General features: G+C 39.6%; 2 protein-coding genes across 5 annotated transcripts in view; one reads left to right on the forward strand and one right to left on the reverse strand.

Moving 5' to 3' along the window:
• GRIA3 (glutamate ionotropic receptor AMPA type subunit 3) overlaps positions 1-5436 on the reverse strand; it is a 151922-nt gene extending 146486 nt beyond the window's left edge. For 2 of the 4 annotated variants that reach the window (XR_014697425.1, XM_084534018.1), the window contains exons 1-2: positions 5144-5435; positions 4292-4450 (exon numbers count right to left, since the gene is read on the reverse strand). Coding sequence is in view for 2 of the 4 variants with exons in the window: in XM_084534018.1 (XP_084390144.1) it covers positions 4292-4450; positions 5144-5243 (259 nt within the window). In the remaining 2 variants the exon portion in view is untranslated. Of the gene's footprint in view, positions 1-4291; positions 4451-5143 lie in introns of all 4 variants that reach the window. The other 2 variants (XR_014697426.1, XM_084534019.1) reach the window with 2 other exon arrangements.
• A 198-nt stretch (positions 5437-5634) lies between these two features.
• The window catches only part of LOC311443880 (uncharacterized protein), a gene marked incomplete at its 3' end in the record, with an annotated part of 82863 nt that continues 61495 nt past the window's right edge, over positions 5635-27002 (forward strand). Inside the window, exon 1 of the mRNA XM_084534454.1 lies at positions 5635-5954. The remainder of the gene's footprint in view (positions 5955-27002) is intronic.

The following is a 27002-nucleotide window of genomic DNA, read 5'->3' on the forward strand; positions in this document are numbered from 1 at the left end:
TTTCAGCATCAGCATCCTTTGCCAGCTGCCAAAGAGTACACAGATGCAAGGGAAACAAATTATCCACCCACTGGCAAAAAGAAATGGTGAGCAGCACCTAAGGAAAAACTGTATGTATGCATGCATGCACATGTGTGAGTTTGCATGTGAGCATATATATATTTATATATATATGAAACTCTGCTTTGTGAAAAGGAATAAATACAGTTAAACTGAAAAAATTGTCTGCTACTAGCCCTGTGGTATCATTTTCTGTAACATTCTCACAATAACAAACAGACCTTTCTTCAATTAAAATCTTCCTGAATTTTCAACATTAAATAAAGGACTGCAGGATGCTAAAGAAAGATTTTCAAAGAAAGTCAGAAATTTGACTCCCATATGATCTGTTAAAGTGTTAAAGGATTTTAGCAACTTAAGGTAAGCATGTAATTACATTTTCTTTCTTTTTTTTTTTTTTTTTTCTTCGAGAATGAGTGCCTAGGGAAAAAACATTATACCAAAATTTGGTAAAATATAAAAAGAGCCTTCCAGGTTCAAAAGATATATGAGAAATGACTTAGAAAAAAATAATAGGACAAGAATTTGTAGTCAGTAGGCTAGGTAGAGCTGAGAGCAGGAATCTGTCTGTAGATTAATTAGATTCTGCAATCAAACTCCCTTTCTCCCGTACACATCCCATCACTATCATTACATGATCAACAGATTTTTATGAAAGCTAATGCTTTCTTTTGAGAAATTCCATGGGGACTATGTATAACGTTGATTTTGCTTTTCTAAATATTTCTTGAAAATTGTACGTAATGCATGAACACATTTGTTGGCTGCAAAGGTGTACAACAGCAATTTTTTGCAATGACAGTGCAGAGAGGGAATATGAGATCTGTGTGCTAATGAGCTGACACTGCAGAGGCTAGAGCAGTGTTAGTATAGAGCACTACAAATGCAGAGCAGAAAGACATACGTGGGTTATTTCTAGGGAATATGATCTACAGAACTGTACGCATAATTCAACATTAATACTAACATCCTTCATCGGAGGTTACAATAAAAATGTGAAGATGTTTCTAGCAATGGATTTATACATTTTGGTTGCTATATTCTTATTATTAAAAAAAAAAGGCAGCTCACTCTCTATGTGAGCATTTTTGAAGAAAAGATAAAATATCCAAATATCCATATTTTACTTCATTTTATACATTCACAGCTCAATTTAACTTTTTTCCTTTTTTTTTTTTTTTTTTTTCTGATGGCAAAAAGCTTCCTATTTTAAGAGATATAATAAATCCTGCCAAAGCCAACTGATAAACTTTAATTTGCCTTTAAATACACTGGAATTTTCCTCTGTGCTTGCATTTGTTCTCAGTGAAGATGTTATACACCTAAATAAATAGATGGGTAGATAAACACAGAGTGGATGAATACCGTATGAATGTGTGTAAATTAAATATACAGAGAGAGGCTCAGTGCTAGCAGTGAAGCAGGGAATGCATGTACATGAATCAGATTATGCATCATTTAATTGAAAAAGGAATGAGAAGGAGGGGCTTAGGGCAGGAATTTTCTTTTGCTTCTAAACAACTTTGTTCTCATGTTGGGATATTGCCAAATCAAGCCTACTAGAGGTGGGCTTTTTATCTCTGGCTCATGAGAACACTTCAGAAAAGATATTTTTTCCTGCCTCTGGAATGCACCAGATTGCAGCAAGTAGGATGTGCAGTTGTACAGTAAGAAGCTAAGTCTTTTCTAAGCGGAGACCCCCTCAATTCCTACACACATGAACACTTATAACAGACACTATCAAATAATTCAGAGCAAAGGAGAATGAAAATTATTAATTTATGGATACAGACCAGTACAGGCACTTGGCTCAACCTATACATGCTACTTTCTCTGATTTCCCTTCAGTTCCTTTATATATCCCACCACAAAGTCAGTCACAGTCTTTCTCGCTGGTGAAGGCAGCCACAGTCACTGCAGCTTTCTCTCATATGGATCCCTGCCAATTGCAAATATTGATCAAAAGGTTGTGTGACAGCACCGGAGACAATTTATGCTTATCTTCAAGAGAAGTAAAAATATTGTGGAAAGAATTCCTTCATGGCAGCACCCTGAAATTATCTGCCACTCCACTAGGAAGCGAGGATGGGACTAAGGTATGTGGGCCGGAATGTTTTAAATGTTAGCCATGCAGTGTGTGGAGCTTATTAGTTCATCCTGATGTATCAATATGCACAAGCATTCTGACTTTCAAAGATAATTGCTTGCAAATCTGAAAAGAGATTTATTTATTCTTTTTTTTTAATTTGAGCTACTTAGACCTATCTGGCTAGTGACTTGGACTCACTGTATTATTTTTCTGTCAACAGTATTACCAGATGTTTGATGTAGCTATGGACAAGGTCACCTTTTCATTTTCTTTCTCCTGTTTCTTCTTTCACATCTTCTATTTTTGAATAGGTTACTGTAGGTTGGTATTCTCCGATCTACGGTTTCTCCAGAGATTTAAGTTTTACAAATTTTACTACTCTGGTAATGTATGCTGAAATACACAGCCCTATTCTACAGAACAGCAGCTCATCCTGCTAAAATCACCACAGCTTTCACTAAGCAATGACAAAAATCATTAGATGTCAGAAGGTGAGAAGCACACTGACTAAATAATACATTGACTGCCTCTGAATGAACATGTGGTTCACTGGTCTTGGTGGGATCTGCAAAGAAGTGCTGGTAGAACTTTTAAAAAAACAATCAATAATTAATCACCCAAGCAGTTTAATGTCTTTAGTTTAAATCTATATAACTGATGTTTAGGAAACTATGTTTGAGATACAGCCCTCTTGAAGGGATTACACTGATTAAGGATTAATAGTCAGATGTTTGTTGTAAGAGCTGTTGAGGCAGGATAGGATTAGTAAAATAAGATGCAAAGTACAGACACGCTTATTTACCCTTTTTTTCCCCCACTTTACAAAATATTTTAATTGGATATAATTATACCCAACCCCAACTTTCAAAGGTCCTACTTCAAAGCCCTTTAAAAAGTGTAATGCTGCACTAACAAGAAGCAGTCACATGGGGGATATGTTTGAATATGAACCCCAAATTTGTCCAAGTAGTTCCTTATTGTATATTTTCTATTCACCACATTTCTCAGAAAATACGCGAAATCCAAGGAAGAATCAAATATCTACTCCTCTAGCCTTCCTATTATGTAGCTCAGGGGAGGGTAATAAGAGCTTTCTAACAAACAAAACAGAAAGAAGATATTCAAAACATGAAATTGTTTTAAAACAGGACACAGTAGTTCTCAACTCACCAGTACTCTGGTATTTTCGTACAATGCTTCCTCTTTGAAAATTTTATACTGTGAATATATGAAGAGGAATCTTGTTCACAGAGTTAGTACATTGCATTCAGAGGTTCTTTAGATCATGTACAGACATATTTCTGTATACTGCAAAGTGCATGCAACTACCTTGCAAGAAGACTCCATTCATTTTCAGAGGTTTACGATAACAGCTGCATAAAACTGAATATGGACATGTCAGTAAAATAAATATTCAGGAGCCACTATTGGTAAAGGAATGCTTTTTTAAATGCAGAACACGCATTAGTCTTTCAGAAAGGGTATTTTGCATTTTAACACCATGATAATACTACTCAGAGTTCTATTTTGCCTCTTTTGTTAGTAAAGGCTCAAATTATGCATATGCACTGCTTGTGCACAGCTATTTCTCATAATGCTGAGCATTCTGATTCCATTTTCTCTCCCCTCAGCTCTAATGGTATTCATCAGCTGACAGACTCTTCAGTTTTTAACAGGACTTTCACTGTAAGAAAACAAGGCAGTATTTCAGGGCAGAGGAGGTAAGGAAGGCCCTCTAGTTCTGTCCCCTGAAGGTCACTTGTGAACAGCTGTTTCTGATTTACTCCTCTCCACAGTATTATTCGCAAATTATGCTGCTTCACATGGGTAGGCTGTAGCCTTAACAGAAAAGGGATGTTACTTCAGTGGCAAATCACTGATCATGGCTACACAGTGCTGCTATATAAACAACATGGCTGTTTTTCTGGAAAACAAAACTAAAAGGATTGGAAAAAGTGGTGAGAGAACTTTCCCCAAGGTATTACTCAACCACCTTATGCTGTAAATCCACTAAGCCTCATGTCACTACACACATTTGTTGCACTGTATCCTATGAACAAGTACTCAAGGCTGCCAGGGAGCAATCGAACGTAAAGACAGATAACAAAGAAATGTATTTTTTAAAACCATGTATTTACTTACAAGCATTTGTCACTGAAAAACTGTTGGAAGAGTCCAAGTGATCTACATGATAGTTCAAATGGAAGGGCTTTTCTGTGGTGTTTTGGTTCGTGTTGTATAACTGCACTGCAAATCGAAATGCGCTGTGCTCCTGAACAGTGTTCCTCATGAAAAGTCCACCTAGGTTGAGAGAGAAAAACAGTAGTGGGGATAGAAGGTATCTCAGAATGAATTGTTAGCAAAAGCAGAGGTAGTAAGTTACATTTGCATACTAGCAGCCTAGGCGTGAGATCATCCTTTGGGCAGAGCACACGCACGAAATGCCAACCCCGAAGTTCGGCTGGCGAAGCACCCCGTAGCCCCCCCGAGCCCTTGGCGGGGGGTGGAGGGGGCGAGCACTGGGGGGCTGCAGGTGGCTGCCGGCACTCCCGAGCCCCAGCCTCTACCCCTGGAAGGCTGAGAGACCCCGGCCTGAGGAGCAGGGCGCGGGGCTCGATGTGTGACAGACGATGAAGGAGGAAAAAAAAAAAAAAAAAGAAAAAGGCACAAAACCCCAAGTTCTTCACTCGCACGCCCGCAGCCTGACGGCTCCCTCGGCCACAGGTTGAGGGCACAGCGCTGCGCTTCACGCTGCCGCTCCTTAAACCATTCTGCGATCCCGCACGGAGACGGACCCCAGCCTCCCGTCGGTCCCGGGGTGAACAGCAGCCGCCCCAGCAGCCCGGGCACCGCTCCCGCATCTCCCTGCCGGCTGCGGGAAGGGGCCGGAGCCGAGCTGGCCCCGCGAGCAGCTGCGGCCGCCCTCGCCCCTTTTCCCCGGCCGGCTGCTGCTGGCTTCTCCCCGCCGCCCCGGCGCAACTGGGTGCCGCTTACCGATGCTGATGGTGTTGGGGAATCCTCCCCGAGCCTCCCCCAGCAGCCCCGCCAGCAGCAGCAGCAGCAGCAGCAGGGTCCGGGGCAAGCTCTGCCCCATTTTCTTCAGCCCCTGCGCTTCAGCCCCTAGCACGAAGCGGGCGGCTCGGGCATGGGCGCGAGGGGAGCCTCGGAGCAGCCAACGGTGGTGCTGATGCTGGCGGAGGTAGCGGGGAGGACGATCCCCTCCTTTCTTCCTTTCCTTTTTTTTTCCCCCTCAGATCCCTCTCCTCTTGTCTTCACCCCAGCCTGGCAGGGCTCATTGGCTGCGAGGTTTGCCTTTCTCTCCCCCCCTTGTCTCCATCAGTGCCCCCCCGCGCCCCCCCCCCAGAAAGGGACTTCCCCCAAAGATGGTGGGGAGCGGAGCCGCCGAGGCGCTCCGCCCGGGCCGGGAGGGGGAAGATCGATCAAACTTGGCGGGGGGCGGGCTTGCAGCCACTCGGCCTCCGTCGGCCCCCGTTGAGGGGCTTACGGGCGGCGGCTGGTCCCTTTAAAGCTTTATCGCCTGGACGAGGGCGGGGTGTGTGTGTGTGTGTGTGCGCGCGCGCGCGCGCGTGTGTGTGTGTTCGCGTGTGTGTACGTGTGCGTGTGTGTGTGCGCGTGTGTGTGTGTGTGCGCGCGTGTGTGTGTGTGCGCGCGTGTGTGTGTGTGCGCGCGTGTGTGTGTGTGTGCGCGTGTGTGCGTGCGTGCGTCTGTGTGTGTGTGTGCGAGTGTGCGTGTGTGTGAGAGTGTGCGGTGCGGCCGGCTGCCTGAGGGGCGGAGGAGAGGGGAGGTAAGGGGGGAGGCGACGCAGAGCCGCGGGGAGGGTGAGGGGATGCGGCCGGGGTCCTGGGCGGGCATGGCGGGCGGCTGAGGAGCCGCAGGGCCCGGGGGCAGAGGGTGCCGTGAGGGCCCGCTGCCACCAGGGGGGCCAGGGCTGAGGGCGAGGGCCCGCCTGAGGGGAGAGAGGGAGGCGGCAGGGCAGGGACAGGGCCGGGGATGGCACAGGGCAGTGGGAAGGGGCGTCAGGACGAGTTTATCCCGCACAAGGGAATATTAGATCCTTCCAAACCTCCTCTAAAAGGGAGAAATCCAGCAAAGTCTCTCCGTTGCCCCTTATGCTGTGGAAAATGACAGACCCGGAGTAGCACAGATGCTAGATCTCCACAGGGAGCAGGCAGACGGGTGTCAGGTACCCCACGTAACTCTTGGTACCCACCTCTTTGCTGAGCATCAATCTTGTTATGCCCCTGGCCTGTGGACACATACGGAGACACTGTGCTTTTGCTGGAAACTTGGTTCTCTGGTGTGTTGATCTTGCATCCCTCTCCTTGACGTCTCACTGTATGGAGCCTGAAGCTCTGTTCTCTTCTTGCTGCTTTGAGGCTCATGGAACTGTACAAAATGGAGACAGAAAAGAGATACTAGGTCACCCAGTCCATCTCCTAGGCCCAGGGAAGATTGTTTTACACTTGATGTTTTCTTTTCCTCTGATTTCAGCAGACTACTTTTCCTTGGTCTGCCTCTGATTTTTTTTTTTCCTCCCTCCTTGCTAATCTCAGGCTGGTAGTTTTTTTCTGGTCTATGTACAGTTGAGTTAGGGATAATATCAGAAGCACTTGGCTTTGCATTTGCAATATAATTAGCCAGTGATACTGACTGTAGCTTCATGTAAGTACTCATGTGAGACTAGCAGACAACTGCACACACGCAGTTTCAAACCACTACTCTTGAAGGATGCCAAAGGCACAGATGTATAACAGGGCATCACATTTACACAGAAAGAGCTGTTAAGCACATATATGACTTTATGCACACACGTGTGACTCCTGCTTACTTCTAGGTGCATGCATTGGTAGCTATATGCATGCTCCTTTAGAAAAATCATTTCCAGAAGATGGAATCAATTCCAGTCCAGGCAGGGTAGAGATCAGGCTGTAGGGTGGCTGGGAATGTTCCCGCTTTAGGTTCAGATGGCAGTTGACACTTTAGCTCTTTAAAGAAAGAAATGGTTTTCTGTAGAGATATGTGGAGAATATCTTTATATTGGTAGCACTCTTCTAGCCCAAAGCACTGTACAAATATTATTTATGAATTACCGTAGACATGCCTATGAAGCAGGATTGTATTCTTCTGTTACAGATGTAAGAATCAGGGAAAGCAACTGATCCAGCTCACCTAGGCAGGAAGTTTCAGATCTAGAATTAAGACTACGAGCAACAGCTGGGCTTTACTGTAGAGCATTCTTCTCTCAGATGTCCTTCGGTAAAAATAGCAGACCTGAAAGTTACAGACAGCTATGTGACTTTCATTATACTTGTGAAACACATGTTCCTATAGGCTAATAAGTTGTCTTTCTGGTTGCAGACTATGCCTCTTTCCCCACTCTACTTACCTCCAGTCCATTTCTAACACATTCTTCACATAGTCTCCAAGTCCTCTTTTATGTGTCCTTTCATAGCAGCCCTGCTTTCTTCCTGTGCACTTGCTCCCACAAATTTCTTCTTCCTGTTTCTCCAGTTGTGTATTCCAGCCTGACCCCACTTGACACACCTGATTATGATGTTCTGAAAAAATATGAAAGAAATTATGTTTAACGTTATAAATGTTAGGACATATGGGAAAAAATTAAATAACCAGTAATGAAGGTGGCATATAGCAGAATCTCGTTTTCACAGATAGCTGGTAGGATGGGTACCTGATCCCAAGTAAAATGGTACTTCATAGCTTCATCTCAAAATGGAGTCTCATTATAATCTAAAATGAATCTGTGCTAAGAGGCAACTAAATTTTCATTATCACCTTTCTCCTCCTGAAGCCCCTAACATTCACATTATTATTAACATTTTCAAAACACATTGTTTTTTTGTTATGCATTTCATGGTAATATTTTTATATACAAATGGTACAGCAACAATCCTGTACAGATTTTGAAGAATCCCAAAGAGACTACATCCCTGTTTCTTTCTTACAGTGAACCCAATCTATCCTAGGACAAAATTAGTATGATATTAGTTGGCTTTATGTGAATATTAATGCCTTACAAATAGTTTGCATACTTGGAAGTTAAGTGACTCAAGTTAATGAGTTCCATGGTAACCAAGGTCATACCAGATGCTTTCCCAAACCTTTCCTAACTAAATACAACCAAGATTTTGCAGGATAATCAGAGCTTCGTGTTCAGATGATTTACAGTGGCCTGGGACACTAGGGGATTCTGACTACTATCTACCTGAGCCAGGAGGAGGTAATGATTTATAATTAGCTAATGTGTTCTCATTGTGATGTCTAATACTGGATTAGAAAAATGCTAGAGAATTTGGGACACAGCGTTCTCACCGAGCTTTCTGATGTTACTAGACTAAATCCATGGTTTTAGCATAAAGTCATGGCAAAATCTACACCAGGATTCTCTGGCTCAAACTTCACCCTAACTGCACTAAGCTGACTTTAGCACTTCTGTGATTCCCAGTTTTTAATTGCAAGAGAGAAGTACAGGCAGCGAGTTTCCAGAAATCATTGTGCTTCTCCCACTACCAACCTAACTAGATTATAATTGCCAATTGTGTTTTACAGCCTTTTAAAAATTATTTTAACCGGCTATTTCTTCATAAAAACAGGAGATACGATTAACCGAACTTTATGTTAATCTTAGCATTTTCATTAGCTAAACCGATTAATTCTGCAACTGACAGTTTACAGTTAAAGTGATAGGCAGGGAGAGAAGCAAAGACAAAAGGATTCAAGGAGAAGATGAAACTACAGATAGCAGCAGTCAAAGGGAAAGTACAGTATAAAAAGAGGGAGAATGAATATAGACAGTATAGTCACATATATTTCAGAGAACAGGTCAAAGGACATCTAGTTAAAATTGATTAAATTATGAGTGGGCATAGAACAAACTGTTGAAGCTCTCCTGTTTACCTTTCATTACCAAGCAGTAACAGAGACATAAAATTAAATTAAAAAGCAGCAGATGAGAGACAGTTTAACAGAAATACTCTGCTGTGCAGTTTATAGCTAATCTATAAAGCTACCTTCTACACATTAGTCTTAGCAAAAATAATTGTTTTTAAAACCTTAAAAATTTATATGAATTAGCAGAGTAAATCTGTTAGATGAAAAAGCTATTGGGATTAATAATTCATGGCAGAAAGTAGCTGCTAGGTGCCTCAAAGAAGACCTGGTCTTCCTGCACATGATGGGAGTTCATCGTATGTCTAACCTTCTCTGAAAGTTTTTGCAGAGACAGTATAGGAGACTGGGTGAATCATTGATTTGTTGTTATTATTTTTTTGCTAAGAATAGTCAACAAGTGAAATCCTGGAACAACAGAGGTTTGTTACCTCTGTCATCGGAACTAGGATTTTATCTACTACACCGTGGCAGAATAATGCTGTCTGGCATATAGAAATATGTTCTAGCACGTGGAAGGGTGATCAAGATTTGTATAGGAACAGGCTCAATGAGGAAACTTGTTGACAAATAAGTCATTACTCTGTTATTGGAGACATTCAACTTTAGGTAGCAAATTCCTGCATCAACTTTTATCAGACTTGAGCATGGATTGTTACAGTAATAACCTATGTATACTACAATTGCACAACTAATACAAATGTGGAAACAGCATGTACAAACGCCTTCATTTTTCTTGAGGTTGTGGTATCTTAAGAATCCATATTACTAGTCCTTCTAAGAGCTAGGGGGTGGTGGAAGTGTAGGGTTATTATAGTCCCATAATGTCAGAAACAATTTATATTACCTTCTGCTTTTTGATGAACTGTACGCTAGGCACTGCTGGCATAACATAACCCTGCAATTCTTATTTAAACCCTTTTGCTGAGTGCATCTATATTTATTACTTAAAGAAAAAGTAAATCAAAAAAGTAACAGTATCCCATATACACTGTTAATAAAATTAATCCTCTCTCTTTTTCTTTCATACCTATAACTACAGTTTTCAAGCAATCTTGAAAGTTAAAACCAGTTTTTAAACCACTTAGAACTCTGTTCAGAATCTGACCACTACTTTATTTCTGTGTATAATTACTGAAGTATATTAAGGACAATCTCCTTTAGCTGCAAGTAGTGAACAATGACTTCCGATAACTGCTTGCCAATCAAAAGTCCACTTTTTTTCCCAGTATTTGTTTGTATATTACTATGACTCATTTCAGTTCAGATTTATAGTAGTGGTTTTTAGTGAAAATATCTGTTGAAAAAGCTCACTGATTCTTGGAAAGGGATGTCTATACAATAAGAATGTACATTTTTCACTGAAGTTTAAGGATTTTGGATTTGATCTGTTCCACTTGATCAGAGAGAGATCCCTCTCCTCCCCTAAGCAAGTGGTCTGGTAGTTACAAAGTTTGAGTTATGCAGGAAATTGACATTCCCCTCTGTTAATTTCAAAGAACCTGTGTTTTTACTTGTGGAGTGAGCCTTTGCAGCACTAAGGTAGCAAATCAGGCTTTTTTTTTTTTTTAAAGAGTCCATTCACTTCATATAAACAAGATATTAATTAATACAGGAATTAAATTTGACAGAAAAGGAACTTTAAACTTTGTCTTCATTAGTCCTAGGAAATATATTGTCTATGGGGTGTTTGTCTCTCCCTTGCTTTGTCACTACCCAAAAAAGTCACCTTGAACATGAAAAAAACTCTCCCTGTGCAACTTCCACGAAAAGAAAGCATTTCCTCAGAGGAAAGAGGTACATAGAGCAGCTCATTCCTCTCATGTATGCTCTGCTACTTTTAGACCTTTATTTTCTCTCACCTAGATACCTAACCTACCATCTAATTCCAACAGCATCTCAAGGTCTAACAAGACAATAACTGGAAGAAAAATGCCAATGCTGCTAGCAAGGTGTCAATACAGGGAATTTAAAGAACAGTCCAGAATCTAAGAAGATAGTAGAGAAAAATCGTAGGAAGAAGAGATATATCCTATTGTAACATCACAGTCTAACCCACAGGCTGGAGATTCTGACCCCTGTATACTGAAAGAGATCAAATCCACAGTCTTTAAATCATATTTTGTCTTATTGTGGAGGGCTTGCATTGTCTTTCTGCACAGAGATGAATTCCACCTAACATGATTTGTTTAATTGATTTCAGTGGGATTAACTAAGAGTACAAAAACGACTACAGTGTATACTTACATTGGTATGAATAATGCAATGTAGTTCTGATAATCTGCAGTGTTCAGGAGACAGCAAACCCTTCAGAAACTCAGTAGTTTATTTGAAAAGATCTTATATTAACATTATAGCCAATGTCAACAGAAGCATTCTCATGCTTTATAAAACTTCTAGTCCCAATTAAAAGTTGTTTGGCTTTGTAACTCACACCTTATAGCAACTGTGCTGGATCTTGATAATTACAGTATGAAACTGACTATTTGATTGCTCTTTCAGCACAATAAAAGACATCAGAAGTGGAAAAAAAAAAAAAACTCTGCAAAATGGTTTTGTAGTAGCAATTCTCACCTTATATCAATTTGAAGAGTCTTAAGTATTTTCCAGTAGATCTGCCATGGTTCTTATGCAGCAAATAGAAGTCAAATGACAATAGATTTACGTTTCTTAATTACATTTTGCAGATGCTTCAGAAGTATCCCATGAGCCCCAAGGAGTCCACAGTCCTGATTTGCAGGAAAAGATATATTTATTTATTATCATCTCTTAAATGTTTTAGTATCAGATTATCTGGAAACCAATGTTGAACATGTAAACTGCTATAATCCTGTTTTTACTTCAGTTCTGTTGTGTCTAACTAAGCACTCAAGCACTAACAAACAAGGTCACTGCTATCAGTGACTGCCCATTTATGGGAAGCTTGTCTAACTAAAGATGTTGCTAAAACATCCTATTTTTGATGACAAAGCACTGGATTGTATATATAGCCATTGCTTTCAGTAAGTTTTGCTTGCTGAAACTTCATGAGCAGACTTCACAGTGTTATTGACTGGCAAAGTCTAGGAAGTCACCCCATTTTCTGTAGTTCACTAGTGTACCTTAAAAAATGAAAAACAATAAATGTAAGTTAAGTAAAATCTTTCCTTTAAAGGAGTGAGATGCCATTTCCTTGGTACTTGCAGTAGCCTAGAGTGTAATCTAAAACCTTTACACTTATTAAACATCATTCTATTGACTTCAGTGGTCTTTGAATAAAGCTAATAGCCTATTTTGTAGGATATGTAGCCATATCCATATTCTTGAGGTGCACGAGAGGCTAGGGACAAGACTGGAGAGGAGAGGCAAGACTAGAATTTTTATTTCAATTCTCTCATAAGCTACTTGTTCTTCGTACATCAGAAAGTATAAAATTAAATATACGGAAAGTATAAAAAAATAGAGTATGGACCATTCTATTTTGGGGAAAGGTCACAGAGACATCACCTTGTAGTTCTACCTTGAAATCTGTTTACATAAAATCACTCTTTTTCAGGAACTGGAGCTTTGCCACCTACATCTAGGTTATGGACACTCTGGGTCTGAGAAGCATCCAACCCAACAGTTAGTTTCACAGTGATAAATCAGTTAATTAAATTTCTGAAAGCAAGACAATTCAGAACTGACCTTAGAACCTTCCTGTTAGGTGGCTATACACAGTCATCAGAAGTGTTAGGTAAGAAGTGGCCAGTTTTACACAAGGTTTCATCGGGGGTGCAAACACTAAGTGTGATGTAGTGAGTTAAAGAGGAAATGCAAACACATAATTTTAGACTTAACTCTGAAAGTTCTTGCTTTTGTGTTGCATGGCAGACTTTACACATTACTTTGATGTACTGTTGTTATTTGCAGTGTAATCTTGTATAATAATTAACTCCAACTGATCCACTGCAGTGCTTTAGCAAAGTATTGGGGCCCATTAAATTGGACCATGAATACACAGTTGCTTTCCTTATTTCTAACATAATTATACTGTTGGAGAAAAAAAAAAAAAAAAAAAAAAAAAGCAGATTAATTGGAAAGGTGTTGCCAAATAGGGCTCCTTGCTGCTGTAAATTTCTGGAGTGCTGTTACAAGGTTTTGAAGTATTAACTACATATGAAAAGCAACATGCTGGAAATCTTTTGGAAAGCATTTGTTTCCACTATTTTTTAGGGAAACATTCTGCTGTCAAAGGTGAAAGCCAATGACAGCAGTACCAAAGGCCATGTTTTCACTGCAAAGTTATTCATACTTTTAGGGCCACCCCGTTCCACACAGCATCGCACAGGCCCTTATGCCTAGATATACATGAACTTTGAATCTGGTTTTGCCATTAAAGCTCAACTCAACTTCTAAGTAGGTCACCAGTTATGAAGTTTTCAAGGAGGAGTTTGGCTTTAGGGCACACATGAAATCGTATGTTTGCTATATACATCTGCTTGGATTATGGATTCAGTTTGGAGAATAAATATCTCTCTTACAGACTTACCAATGTATTTAAGCATGAAAGCAAATAAAACCTGTCATAAGCAAGAAGGAGACAGAGCATTATTCTAATTCTATATGAATTGGACTATAACGACTCCTGGACCCTGTAGTTTCTGAGTCATTTGTCTCCCATTTGGCTCTTGCTAGAAACTACCTGCCAGTTCATATACCTCCACTCAGCTTTTAACCCTTTTTTCCACATGCTCTGAATCTTTTTGCAGAAGAATACTAAAAGATGCCACCTCAGCAGGCTGCATTGTAGATACAAAAATGGCTAGCTGTAAAATATCCTCAGAGTGTCAGGAGCTCCCTCAGCTCCTGTTCAGTCAGCAGTCAATAGGAATTCTTTGTACAGATAAATTATGATTACCAGCCTGGTGATATCACTCGAACATGCCAGTTCACACACGATTCTGGGTAGAGGACCCTGTCTGAGAAGGAAAAAGAGGCTTGGAGATGACACAAATGCCAGAGGATGGAACTGTAATTCAGGAAAAACAGTTGTTGTTCTAGAACACTCCAAGAGACAATATATAAAGAAACTCAAGTCAGTGACACAATAAGAAGCCTGAGAAACAGCCTTGCAGTCCTACTGGCAAAGCCAAGTAAATGTCAGGCCATGATGGACATAGGCCTTGATCTGTGTGTTTGGTCATGTATTCCAGATATACTTTGTAGTTTTATCTCAGGCCATGGCCTCCCTGATTGCAATGGGAGCTTTGCTTAAGCTAACAGCTATTTCACATTGGAAATGACATTGGGAACTTCATAAGAGCGCTGAAATTTGCATTTAAAACAAGACCAGAATCCAGCTGTTTTACTTGTTCTCAATGAATGCATTTGCCATACTTTGCACAATAATGAACTGAAAGTCAACTAATTTCTGTTTATTTTCAGTACGAAATGTATGAACCAGCTTTTTCAAAAATCATAAGAAATTATTCCTGAATTTCTTAAATTTACTAAGAATAATTTGGTCAAATAGCAGAGTCCCCACAACTTTATACTCATGTATGCCTTGATTATGAGACATTTCAAATAAGCTGATAGTGATCTTCTAAAATAGATACATGAAAATAATTCGTTCCTCAGAACTATAGCTGTAAGCTAAAAGCACACGTATCAGCTGACAGCACTTCTCACATCCGTCAGCAATGTTCATTTTTGATGATAAAACATAACTAAAATTTCCAAAATTTGTTCATCAGGAGAGATCTATGCTTTCAATTTAGTTGGTGTTCATCAAAAGGCTTTTGCTGAATTACTGAGGTTTGGAACACACCAGACCATTTAAGCTACTCAAGCCAAAGAGAAACTGAATGGCAGCTCTTAGTAGCAACAGCATTTTTCAAAGTTCACAGACTCTGTCAAGGTTATCAGAGTTATTAGGCCCTGAAATATAAAGATGTAACCTTGAGACAAATTTCTGATTCCAAGTACAAACCCTCAGTGACTTGAGTGGACATCACACTAGACACTGAGTTATTAGATCACAAATGCGAGAAGGATGAAGCATTATTCTAATTTCATTTTGATAAGGTTAGGACAATGACGTCTTAAAACCATGCAGCACATATATGTGTACGTTCCCTGAAAGAGGAAATATATTTCCGATTCAGAAGTTGGAATGCTTCTAACTGACCCTGAAATGAAAAACTTCCCACTAGCTTTGTAACAAAACAGCGTTGTGGAGTCCCAAGTATCTCTCCATTACTTGTATCAAACATATTCCTTTTAAGATTAAAAATGCACTTTCAAGCTTTCAGTTCTGCAAACTCATTTGGGCCTACAGAGTTGGGTTACATTTTCCCAGTCTCACAACCAAGTACAGTCTTTAAACACTATACAAGACGTGTGATGGTTTCTGTGCAATACCACTGCCTTCTAATTGTACCCCCAGTGACATCCTTGCAGCTTGAAGCCTGTCAGTGGGGTTTATCAAGCGTAACACACTGAAACTTTTGAACAATCCTTTTGAAACTTCATAAGAATCCAGCCAGCGCCTGCAAGATGTATTGCTCTTTCTGGCAAACAGAAGAAAGAGAGGAGCAAAAGCCTGATTTTGGTGTGAAAGCTAGCATAACTGATTCTGAACCCTGAAAGCCTTGAGCAGGACTGCTGGGTGAGGATGTGCAATAAACACCACTCTCTCTGGGCAAAACTGCTTAGGTGAGGGTTAGCAGGTATTGTGGCTTCACAACTTTTCCTTCTGTTCAGTGGACTACACGATTCAGTTTACCCAAAATGATTTGGAGATGAAAGATAGTTTGATCACAAAAGCAGCTCTGTTGTTCCAGGAGCAGCATGCAAAGGAAAGTTCTTTCACACAAACACAGGAATAATGTTTCCTGCCTCTGGATTCTGACTGTCAGAAAACTGTCTATATCCTCGCTAACCTTCACCCATCTTGCCTGATTTTTTTTTGGTATTTCAAAGACATGGACAGGTACTCTCCTCCAAATAGAGCTGTTTTCTAAAAAAGGAGAATGAGAAAATTTTAGGGTTGTACTTTCATCTTCAATAGAAGATTTTTCTGCCTAAAAACAGGATTACAGACCTCAGTATCTGGCCCCACATTTTGTATGCAGAGTAGTGAAATCATGCCATAACAACAATTTAGGAAGCCGAAAGGAATATAAACACAAGCAAAGATTAGTTAATATTGGAATATTTTGGTTGTTCAGAGATAAATTCAGACACTAATCACAGATTAACTGGATTTGGGGCTATAGAAATGACTGTTACACAGCAAGGTCAGGGCTGAATGAAATGACTAGAAATCGATCAAATGTACGAAGTACTATGGGGGAACAGGGCAGTTAATCATTTCAAAACTTTACTCTGTAAAATGTACTGTACATGATCGATGATGGCGGAGATAATAAAACAAGCAGCCAATACTTCTGCTCTAGATATAAATATGCTGGAATTGTGTTTGGGCTTAATTCAGCACAATTTGGGTTGCTAATTAATGATGCTTTAAGCAGAAGGTAGAAAAGTTAGCTCTGTTATTTTTTAGGAAATTATGTCTTACTTTCAGAATGCATCTGGCTGACATTGTTTATTAAGGACTGGAGTGATGTGACTTTTGGGGAGGCTAGGGAGGGAATATCATTCATCTAGACTTCTAAAAACCTATGTGGGTATAAACTGCATATGCTTTTGGTGCAAGAAATGCTAACTGCTTGGCATCCGTTTATTGGCAGTGGGATATGCATTTACAAGCCCTTTTTCCCTCCTAGCTCCAAGGGATTAACAGTACAGCAATTCTTTGAGCCTCAGGGCCTGATTCTGTACCACTGAAGTCAATAGAAGCGTTGTTATTGACCTCAATGGGCACAGGCTCAAACCCTCAAAGAATACATTATGTGATACATGTTTTTTAAAAAACGGCTTAGCAGTTCTTTTTGTCTGCAAAACCAGGGATGACTGACTGATAGAAAGAAACTGAAATAGAGAGGAGAAAAAACAAACTCTGATTCCCCAGTTAGGCAACTGACTCTACATGTGAGCACTTTGTCACAGCAGACAGAATAGCTGCACTAAATAGCTGCATTTTGTATTGCGTTTAAATTGTGAGTAATACCCTCTGACATCAAGTCTCTAATTTACGTACCTGAAAACAATATAAATCAGTAAAAGCAGCAGTAGCTCTATAACTCTGAGAAGCCTGGTTACTCTGTGGTGAGACATAGGTGGAGGAGCCTATTTTTGCTCCTCTACATTAGAGAATTTTAACAACTGTGCATAAGAGGAACTCTTCTAATTTTTCTGCCATTCCTTCATCTGCCTCTAGGAGCCCACATCCTAACTGATGGGGTCACATAAACCTGAGAAACATTGTAAGAGCAAAGGAAAACTAAGATTGTTTTCATAACCATTTACCACTACATTCAGAGTTGTAAGCAAGTTAATGACCACAGGTAATAGCATAGATCCTTTCTAACCACAAATAGCCAATGGCTGCACTTTCCCCTTCTAGTTTCAGCATTAATAACAAACTTCATTTTTCTAAACTTAAATCTATAAACTGAACAGCAGGGCCCTCGCATACATATTCATGTGAAAAACCCTCAAGAGGAATTAAAGGCACCATCCATCTTCCTTATATATTGAATGAATTAAGTATTGGCTCTTGGTTTTGAAAACGTCACTGGTCACCCCAGTCACATCCCATTTCTTCTGATCCTGCTTTAGTTGATTTGCAAACACATCACCTCCTTCAAACAGCTTTGAAAATACTTCCAGTGAGAATGCTTATTTGGTCAAATCCTTGCTATATCTTATTTACCAAAAACAGTCTCAGGGAAAGAAAATTTATTCTGTCACCAGCATGTATAAAAGGGGTAAGGAAGCCTTCCCTAGTACTTCCAGGCTGAAGCTGAGCACATCAGCAAATACACTATTTAGAGAGAGTGGAGGCATTGCAGAAGTCTCCTTGTACTACTAGGGGTTAGAGCATCAACTCCCAGACACAGAGACCTTTTGTAACACCAAACCCCAAAACATTTTCTCAAAAGTCAGTGCGATTATCGCATCCTTGTGGTGCAGAATTTTTAATGCTGAGCAGCTAGTACATTTTATGAATTCATCACTTTGCTGTTGAACACTGGCATGCACTGATAGCTAGGCACAAAAAGCTCCAGCGCTGTACAGAAGTGGCATTCAGCCTTTGACAAGCTAAGAGCTACTTTGTCATCAAACAGAGGCTCACAAAACCATGAAAGAATGAACCGCATTTAAAATAGAGAAATGTGCACAGGCATTTTATGCGAGAGTTAATACACTACTCCAAACAAGTCAGCAAAATCCACAGCCAGGAGCAGTGTTTTTCAGAGCACAGCCAAAGACCTGGACTCATCGGCTATCTGTCACCCATCTTGGAAGACTGGTTCTGGATAAGTCAATACAGTTCATATGTGTGTGGGCGCACTCACACCTCTATTTTTTGTTTCAAATTGCCTGGGGACAGCTGACATATAATCTTCAGAACACCATGTGATGCTTTAATCAAATATTAGCAAGGAGTTCGAAGCAGCGTGGAAGCCACAAGTGGGGTACAAGATACTCAAGCACTGAAATATCAGTGCTTGAGTATCAACAAAATAGCATCAACAAAATAGCAAAGATTAGCTTCATTTTTTCTTGTTTATCATGCTGTTCTTTGTTAGAATGCTCCCTCTGTTGCTTAATTCTTCTGAACTGATATGAAAAATAAAATAAAGAAAAAAAAGAACAAAGAATCTCTTAAGCAATATAACCCAGCTTGGGGTTTTACTAAGAACCTTTTGGTCTATTTTACGTCTTTATACTGTCCAGCTGTCTAGATTAGGATAGCAAATGAATATGAATGGGGGATTGTTGCATTTTAATGGTTTCTAAAGTTTAGGAGAAAAAGCTTTTGCCAGTTTTCGAATATGGATTTTGGTTACAACCCAACCTTGTCATCCTTTCTTGTGCAAAATTCCCACTATGATCAGTGGGACTTCTGAATATTTAAGGAATACATGGGAACTTGTTATTTTTTCTCTTCGGTTTCTAAACTGTGAGAGGAATTTGTGTCAACCTGGGAGGAAGGAGGAGAACATGAGGGAGAGTGAACAGAGCTAGATAATGCTGTGTGCCAAACACTTCCCAAGCAGCCCCTAGGCATGCTGCTATTATGTTGGAACTGTAGCCAGAAGTGTTACATTTAGGAGTGCAATATCTGCAAGTCCCTTATGAGTAAGTCTTCAAACACAAATCCCATTCAAAAATATCATTACAAAAACCAAATAATGTTGCAATATTTGAGCATTTGCCCACAAACACAGATTTTTTCTTACTCTTCTTTCAAGAAAAGAAAGGAAGGATATTCAGAATTCCCTTTACTGAAATATTTATGCCTGGTGTGAAAAAGTGAAGGGCACATTTTTAGTAACCAAGGTCTCTATGAGATAAACATGAAACTCCAGCACAGCTGGTGCTTGACAGTGGAATTATTTGTCTCGTGGAATTTTCTGTTAGGGAGATCCTTCATTAGTAAAAGAACCTTTTTGGTATTCGCTCTCAGATTGCTTTTACTTAGGCAGTGCTTATTACTAAATATGTTATCTTAACATTGTAAGTTCTGTCCAATCTTAATCTTTAGTGTTGAGGTTTCTGAAAGCTGCAAATATTTGTTTTCAGAATTAAAATCAGAAAGATAAACAATACATTTTTCAGTGTTTCTGAATGTATTGACATACATGTTAGTATTTATGTTTTTCCCACTATGTTCCATGTTCACATATTTTTTCCATTTACCTTTGATATGCTGTACTTCGTTTCTAAAGCAACAAGTCTTTTGAACATCATTTCTCCTTTTGAGCCTAGAAGATAATTTGTTTTGGAAAATGGAAAAGGGCGTACTAAAAGCCTTGTTGAACCTGGCTGGAACAGGCTGATTTGTCTGCCTTATTTTTATTATCATCACAGGTTCCACAATATAATATTACAAAAATGCATGTTATAATGAAGCTGAACATGTTGCCTGATCCAATGTATACAGTCTGATCAACTTCATGCCAACCACTACCATTTCATTACGGTCCAAATGACACACAACAAGACAGAAGTGTCACTTAAAACACATTACAAAGAGTTCCCCAGATGGCTTTGAGATTTATTACTGTGCTGAGTAAGATTGCATTTTTTTGTGACAACACTGCAGAGGACTCAGAATGATTTGAAAGAATACAGTCAGCTTATGGAGGTCAGCATGCATTACAGTGACTGTGGGAAAGAAGAACTGAACTGGTATTGTCAACCCATATTTAGAACCATTTCACTACAAAGCAGAATTTAAGTTTTTTCTGTCCTGAGATAAATACTTCATACAGTCAAAATGTTACTGGTCTCTACTGCAGGGAAAAATCTGTCCTGGACTTCCACTAGTGAGTTTTGTTATTGTAACCATTAATTCATACAGGTTTAGAAGGAAACATGTGGCCAAGAACCTGTAGCTACTAAGGTTGATAGCTGTACAAGGTGATCTGCAATTTCTCCTTATCATACACCATTCGTGGTTTGACTGATGACCATTTCTAACATTACCGAGAGAGTACTATTGGCACTGTGTTACTGTGGTGAGAGTTGCAAAATTTGAATTAAACTGAGGCTTCAAAATCCTCTATTTGAAAAACTGCACAGATTTAGGACTGGATAAGATGCAGAAAATGCCTCTTCTTTGTATGTAGCTTGCATCAAAAACTGTGAGGGAGAATTCTCTGGAAACTTCAACCAAATAAAGAAGGTATAGAGCAGCTAAAGCAAGGACCTTTGGTCATTCAGTGATTGTTTAATACTTTGTTTTAGGTACTACTTTCTTCTTTCCTGGTCTGGTAAGACTTCTGACTGGTTTTCATTTTGCTGTAAGAACTCCAACAAGCTGCTTTTACTCTTACAGAGCAAAAAGAAAGACGAACACGCTTTCCTTCCTCTTTCAGTAGGATAAGACATGCACCAGGAACCAAGAACTTTTTTCACCTGTCCTGTCTCTGGATTATCTACCTGCTCTGACAGTAGGTGGAATTGGTCCACCAATTGGACCAAATGGGACCGAAGAGGGAATAGGTCTCCATGGAAATTGCTGCTACAAACTTACCCTAGTTGAGGCTAGACAGGTTTCATTTTATTAAGCTAGGACATAACATTTTTAGTTAATTTTTGCTAATTTTATCTGCTGAGATGTTTTAATTGGTTTCCCTTCTGTTTTTCTGAGCAAGCAAAATACCATCATTTCTACTAATAAAAAATGCACTAGGAATGCACTAGGTTCATTCCTCAGGGCCTTTGTTGTAGTGAGGTGAAGGGTTTTCCCAAAGTCTGTCACACAAGGTAATGCACTGCATGGTTGAGGCTGGTTCTTCACTGAGATATTTCATGAAATTCAAACCTCTAGAAGCTTAGCTCAGATGCTGACAGCAAAGTTGAAAACTATGATAGTTTTGAATGAATGATGCTGGAATCTGGTTCACCTATGGTCAAGCTTTTTATAGGAAAGATGCTTTTGAACCTGTTACTGAAACCACAGTGAACTTCAGCAATCCAGAACATTTCTGCACCTAGCAAGATATTTATGGTTTAGCCTTGTTACAGGTCATACACTGCGTTTGTTTTAGAGGATTTTTTATGCTGCCTCTGCAAAACAATTTCTTGCTCTAGCAGCTCTCAAACTTAAAGTTTAGCCTACAGTGCTCAGTCCACAAAACACAGGATTAGCATTCAACTTTGAAGCAAATCAATCACTTTGGGATTTGTTCACAATTATTTTAGGCTTTTAAAGGCAGCAGGACGAAATGTTGGTCAAGAACTGTAGAAAAGGACACATGAGAGGACAACCTCAATATATCCAGGTGTAGCAGCATTGAAATCAACAGTTACATTTTTGACCTGGCTCCAGTATACTTATTCTGTAGAGAAAGTTTCCTCATGCTGTAAATTAGTGCAAGATTAGCATTAATCAGGACTGAAATGTCCTGGGCAGTACAATTCTCAGGCTAATTCTATTACGCAGATTTTTTCCACATGCTAGTTTGAAATGTTATCATATGATGACAAATGTAAGCTTTTTTATTGGATTTATGTAAATCCTTTCTTCATTGAAGCTGTTGGAAGGGATCTGTGGTTGCTTAAGTTGCTCCACACACTGAAAAACATCACAAATACCTTGTAAGAGTCTAGGTTTTCTTCAGCAATCCAAGCTTCAGAATAACTGTTTCTGGTCTACTGCAGACTTCCAATCCTTTTTCCTATTATGGCTTCACATGAGATGACAGAAAACCTTCCACCTAACCACAATCTTTAGCGCTGTCAGCTCTTAAACAGAGTACACTTTCAGAGAGGAACCAGGAGCAAAAAAGAATAGGTTTCAATCTCTGCTTTTCTTACCACTTTTATTTGGTCATTCGCTCTGTAGATTGTACAAATTTTAAATGATTCCCATCCAAATGGCTTTCATTTGTTGCAGTTTCTATTAGAGAATTGGCAGATCAAAAGACTCATTCTTTGCAGGTATACAAGTGAGCAAGAGACTGAAGGAACAAGGAAATTGTCCTGATGCCACTTTCCATACCTCGAAACCAACACAATTAGATTCTTTGATCTCAGAAAGTTTGAATACAAAACAAATCATTGAAATTGTCGCTTTTTAGCACACTCCATTGATCTGTACTTTTTAAGTTCAGTACACAGTAGGGCTGTGCTCCAGCTGGACATCCCAGGGCTCAGCTACAATTCATTCATTAAGTAACTGCTGCTGCTGGCCTTCAAGCACAGGAGTAGACCCACTGGTTGTGGTGGGGCTTCTCACACTTAAACTCAATCATACAGTAAAGTGCTTTGCTGGACTGGGGCCTCCATATCTCAGACAAAAAAGCTTTTCCTCGATGAATTTGCAAGTCTCCTTCCTAAAGGTCAAAGAAAAGGCCTCTTCTATTTTCTGCTGAACTTGGGGGACCTTTGAAAGCACATTATATTCATTCTTAGTACTTGTATTATATGTATTGAAAATTAGTTGACCTTTGTCACAGGAGAAATAAAATAGTCCTAGGGAAGTATAAAAGCTAAGGGTTAATTACAGTACCTTAGACAGAGACAATTTAATAAAATGTCTTTGTTCTTATTTATGTAGTTGTTTTTAATTCAAAAGCAATGTTCTATTTGGATGTGGAGATTCAAATAACACTTTCCAAAATATGAAAAGCTAAATGCCACATTTACAATTGTTTCTGAAAAGGGTTGACCTTTATTAAAGTAACTGAGTAAATATAATTCCGAAGGTTTTGTTTCTCTTGTAAATTAAATGGTATGTTTGTAGATCGAAAGGTCAATTTTCAGTAAAGCTGAGCTTCAGAAAACATCACCTTTCTCAGCTAAATCAAAGGAGTTAATTAGTTTTACAGATGGAATACATAATATATAAATCTCTTGTCTTTGTTTGAAAATCAATTGTTTATGGCATAAAGAGGATAACACTTGTCATCATTAGGCGTGAATGCTTTTTGCTGCAGCAGCAAATATAAACTCAGTCTACCAAACACAGCTTCATAAATGTTAGACAGATCCTCTGAGAGGCTCTGTGTAGGGGAGTGTGTATCAAAATTATACCTGATGCCAGATTTCATGTATTTTGTAAATGTATTCCCTTTTATATGAAAATACCATCATTTCTACTAATAAAAAATGAACTAGGAAAATACTACTAGGCATTGATAATGCATTGAGAACTCTGCAGTTTAATCCCTCCTTGTCTTTCCTCCTCCTTTCCTCCTTGTTCTTAATACAAATCCTTTTTTTTTTTTTTTTTTTTTAAATACTAGTCACTTTTACAATAAGTCAACATGAGACCACAAGGACAAATTAATAAGCATTTGAACCAGTTAATGCCTGGGTGTATGAACTGAAAGGAGGCTGGGAGGCCTAGCTTTTGCTGCCTAGGTTTGTGATAGGCCTTACATCACACTTATGAGGAGTACTGAGTGCCACATTGCTGTCATAGCTGTTTGTTAGAGAACACTGTTTGCTCCTTTCAACAGAAAATTATTGGCCTAAGAGACAGCATCTCCTGACCATACAGCCTCCAGCCTCCCTCTTTGTATGGCTTTCCAAAGTTGAGAGAGAAGGGAACATTTTGTCTCTTTAGCATCTGTTTAACCCAGCATGTTGCATAAAGCTAGTCTTCCCAGCAAGTTTCATGGGTGTCTCCAGAAGGAAGACATTTGAAGTCAGACTTGTAGAAGATGTTGGAAGAATTCAGGTAGAGAGGTATCACCACAGCAGAGTGACTGCAAGTTGGTTTTCTTCTCCCGTGCCTATGGAGGGTATCCAGAAATTTTGCATAGAATTCCTTTCCTACAGAGCTCTGTATGGGTTAGGACTGATTTTTTTTTACAGCTAGATAAATGTCTGTTCATAGAAATCTAATCTGACATAATTTCCCATAGGAAAGATTCTTTACAACAAATTCCACATATCTATGCCTTGTCTAAAGCAGCACTATTAGCTTTATTTAAAAGTCGTTTAAATATCATTATACCTCCCTTTATCCATACAAACAGAAAAGATCTAATGTCGATATTTGTTCTCTGAGCAGGGTGCCATAGGAGGGGAAAAAAAAGAGAGACTGTGATGAAATTGTCTGAAGAGACAAGTGAAAATAAAACAGCTTATGTTGAGCACTGAGATTTGTAATGGGTGATGTGCCAACAATAGACACCTTCATTAAAAGAAAGGGAAACCTAAAAGACAAACAGCAAAAAGTTACCGGCAGATTTTCCAAGCTGCTTCACTTTTTATTACCGTTTAGGTGACCCAATCCTTCACAGTGGTTCTGCCGCGTTTAAACTTTGCAGCTGTTGCAGATAATCTAACCTTTAATTTTGTACTGAACAATATTAAACTGAACAAAATTATTCTTGCTCTAGTAGAGATCTGGATCAAAGTGATTCCAATGCTCAGTGTAGACTAGATCATTTGTACTCTGGGACAGAGGTTCAATTGAGGCTTCAACAGCAATAGCAAATTGACGTTACTACCTTGCAGCAGGCTCTAATGTGATTCTAGCACTACTAGCCTAACCAAATGGGGTTTTATAACAGTTAAGTGATGACACAGATGTGTGATTTATTAAGCTTTTGAATGTTGTGCTCTTCTGTTTGATTTTCTGGAGCGGTGCATTCTCCATATCCTAACAATTTTGAGGCAAATAGTCAAGGCTAGTTATTGAGTTCATCTAGGTTGAAAATAAAATAGCACATTCCAGACTCTGAACAGATTATTCCTGTTTAAAAACATCTCCATCCAGCATATATATGGAAGGTATGTGAACAGTATGGTATAATTGCTTAGATTTTACACGTGGATTTTACAGAGAACCCTAAGTTATTGAGGAGATATAAAGATATAGAGGAGAAATGAAAGCTGTTGGCACTGGTAGTTGGAGCTGGAGATGTTAGATCAACATTTTTCAGATGTCCTCAGTACTGCAGGTCCCAACCTGCTTTTGCCATGCACAGGTAGTCTGCTAACAGCAGTTTCACAGTGAAACTCAACAACATTATGCTCTCCTCGTGCCTCTCCTTACCTTTCTACAGAGCAGTTCTATGTCAAACCTGTGCCCTCTAGCTTATTAAGAGGATCATTTAAAAGGTACAGCCCCTCAGGTGGCACTACAGATGTTGAAATAGATATAAAAGTTGTAAGGGATACTAGAATTTTGGGACTGCTGTGGAAGTCCAGTTGAAAGTGAGTGATTAGCAGGCACAAGTAACTAAACTCTGCCAGTGCAGTGAATATCACAGCAAAGCACTTAGCTGTATGAATGCTGGGATCTTCAATCATATATTGCTCATTTAAAAATGGAGCTGTGCAACAGTGGTCCTATCTCTTGTACTCATTTTTCTTGGAGCAGCAGCCTGACATTTCAAAAGATGAGAAGTACCTTTCAGCTTGAATAAACTCAGCAATCTATCTGTAAACACATTTGGCCTCATCTTGAGAAATGTCAGATTTCTGGAATGAACAGCATGGGTACAGTATTTGTGTCAGTATTTAGACAGTCACATGTAAGAGAGCAAGCGTGGTAGCAACCTTCTATACTGCACTATTGCAGGTACAATACTATAGGAAGAAAATGCATGTTACACCCTGAAATAGGCTGACATCTTTGTCCTGCTGTGCCAATAAAACAGTAGCAAAGAGAAGCAAATGACTGAGTCAGTAATGGGATAGAAAGTTTCTCTTACTTCCTTCTGTCTCATTGTAATCAGCTTTCAGCTACTGGGTTTCTGTGGAGGAATCCTTCCTGACACTAGATGACAATCACTGTGTTCATTCACTATTGTTATTCATTGTTGGGGTTCTGGTATTGTCACTTGAAATGGAGTCCTTGCTGTGTTGAGCATTATATATTACATTGAGCAGAAAAAGGAAGTGCCTACTCTGAAAAGCTTGCAGTCCAGAGAGACAAAACAAATGTGAAATGAACAACAGCCTCCAAACAATAGCAGGGCCACTGCTTGATTTGTGTGTGTATTTACAGCAGTGGTTTTCAACCTATGGTTTGTGAGCCCCAAGGGTAGTGGTCTGTAAGATATCCAAGGAAGGTAACTAAGAAAAAAATAAGGCCAATACTAGTAGGCTTATCTTTACAGAAATGTCTGCTTCTCTGAAAGGTGTTTAGGGCCTCAATAATAAAAAAGCCTGAAAAACATTGTATACAGGCTGCTGTGATCAAGGCTGTCATTTATAACAGCCTGAGACACATCAGCTCATATGATCTGGCTACTGCTTCATACATCCCTAGGCTCACCCTAGTCTTACCCCAACAACCTTGTGAATGGAGTAGAGAATACCCAGCACCATGCGGTACCTCCACGTTTGCCTCACCAGGAGATCC

Source organism: Aythya ferina, assembly GCF_964211825.1.
Source record: "Aythya ferina genome assembly, chromosome: 13".
NCBI classification, from domain to species: domain Eukaryota; kingdom Metazoa; phylum Chordata; class Aves; order Anseriformes; family Anatidae; genus Aythya; species Aythya ferina.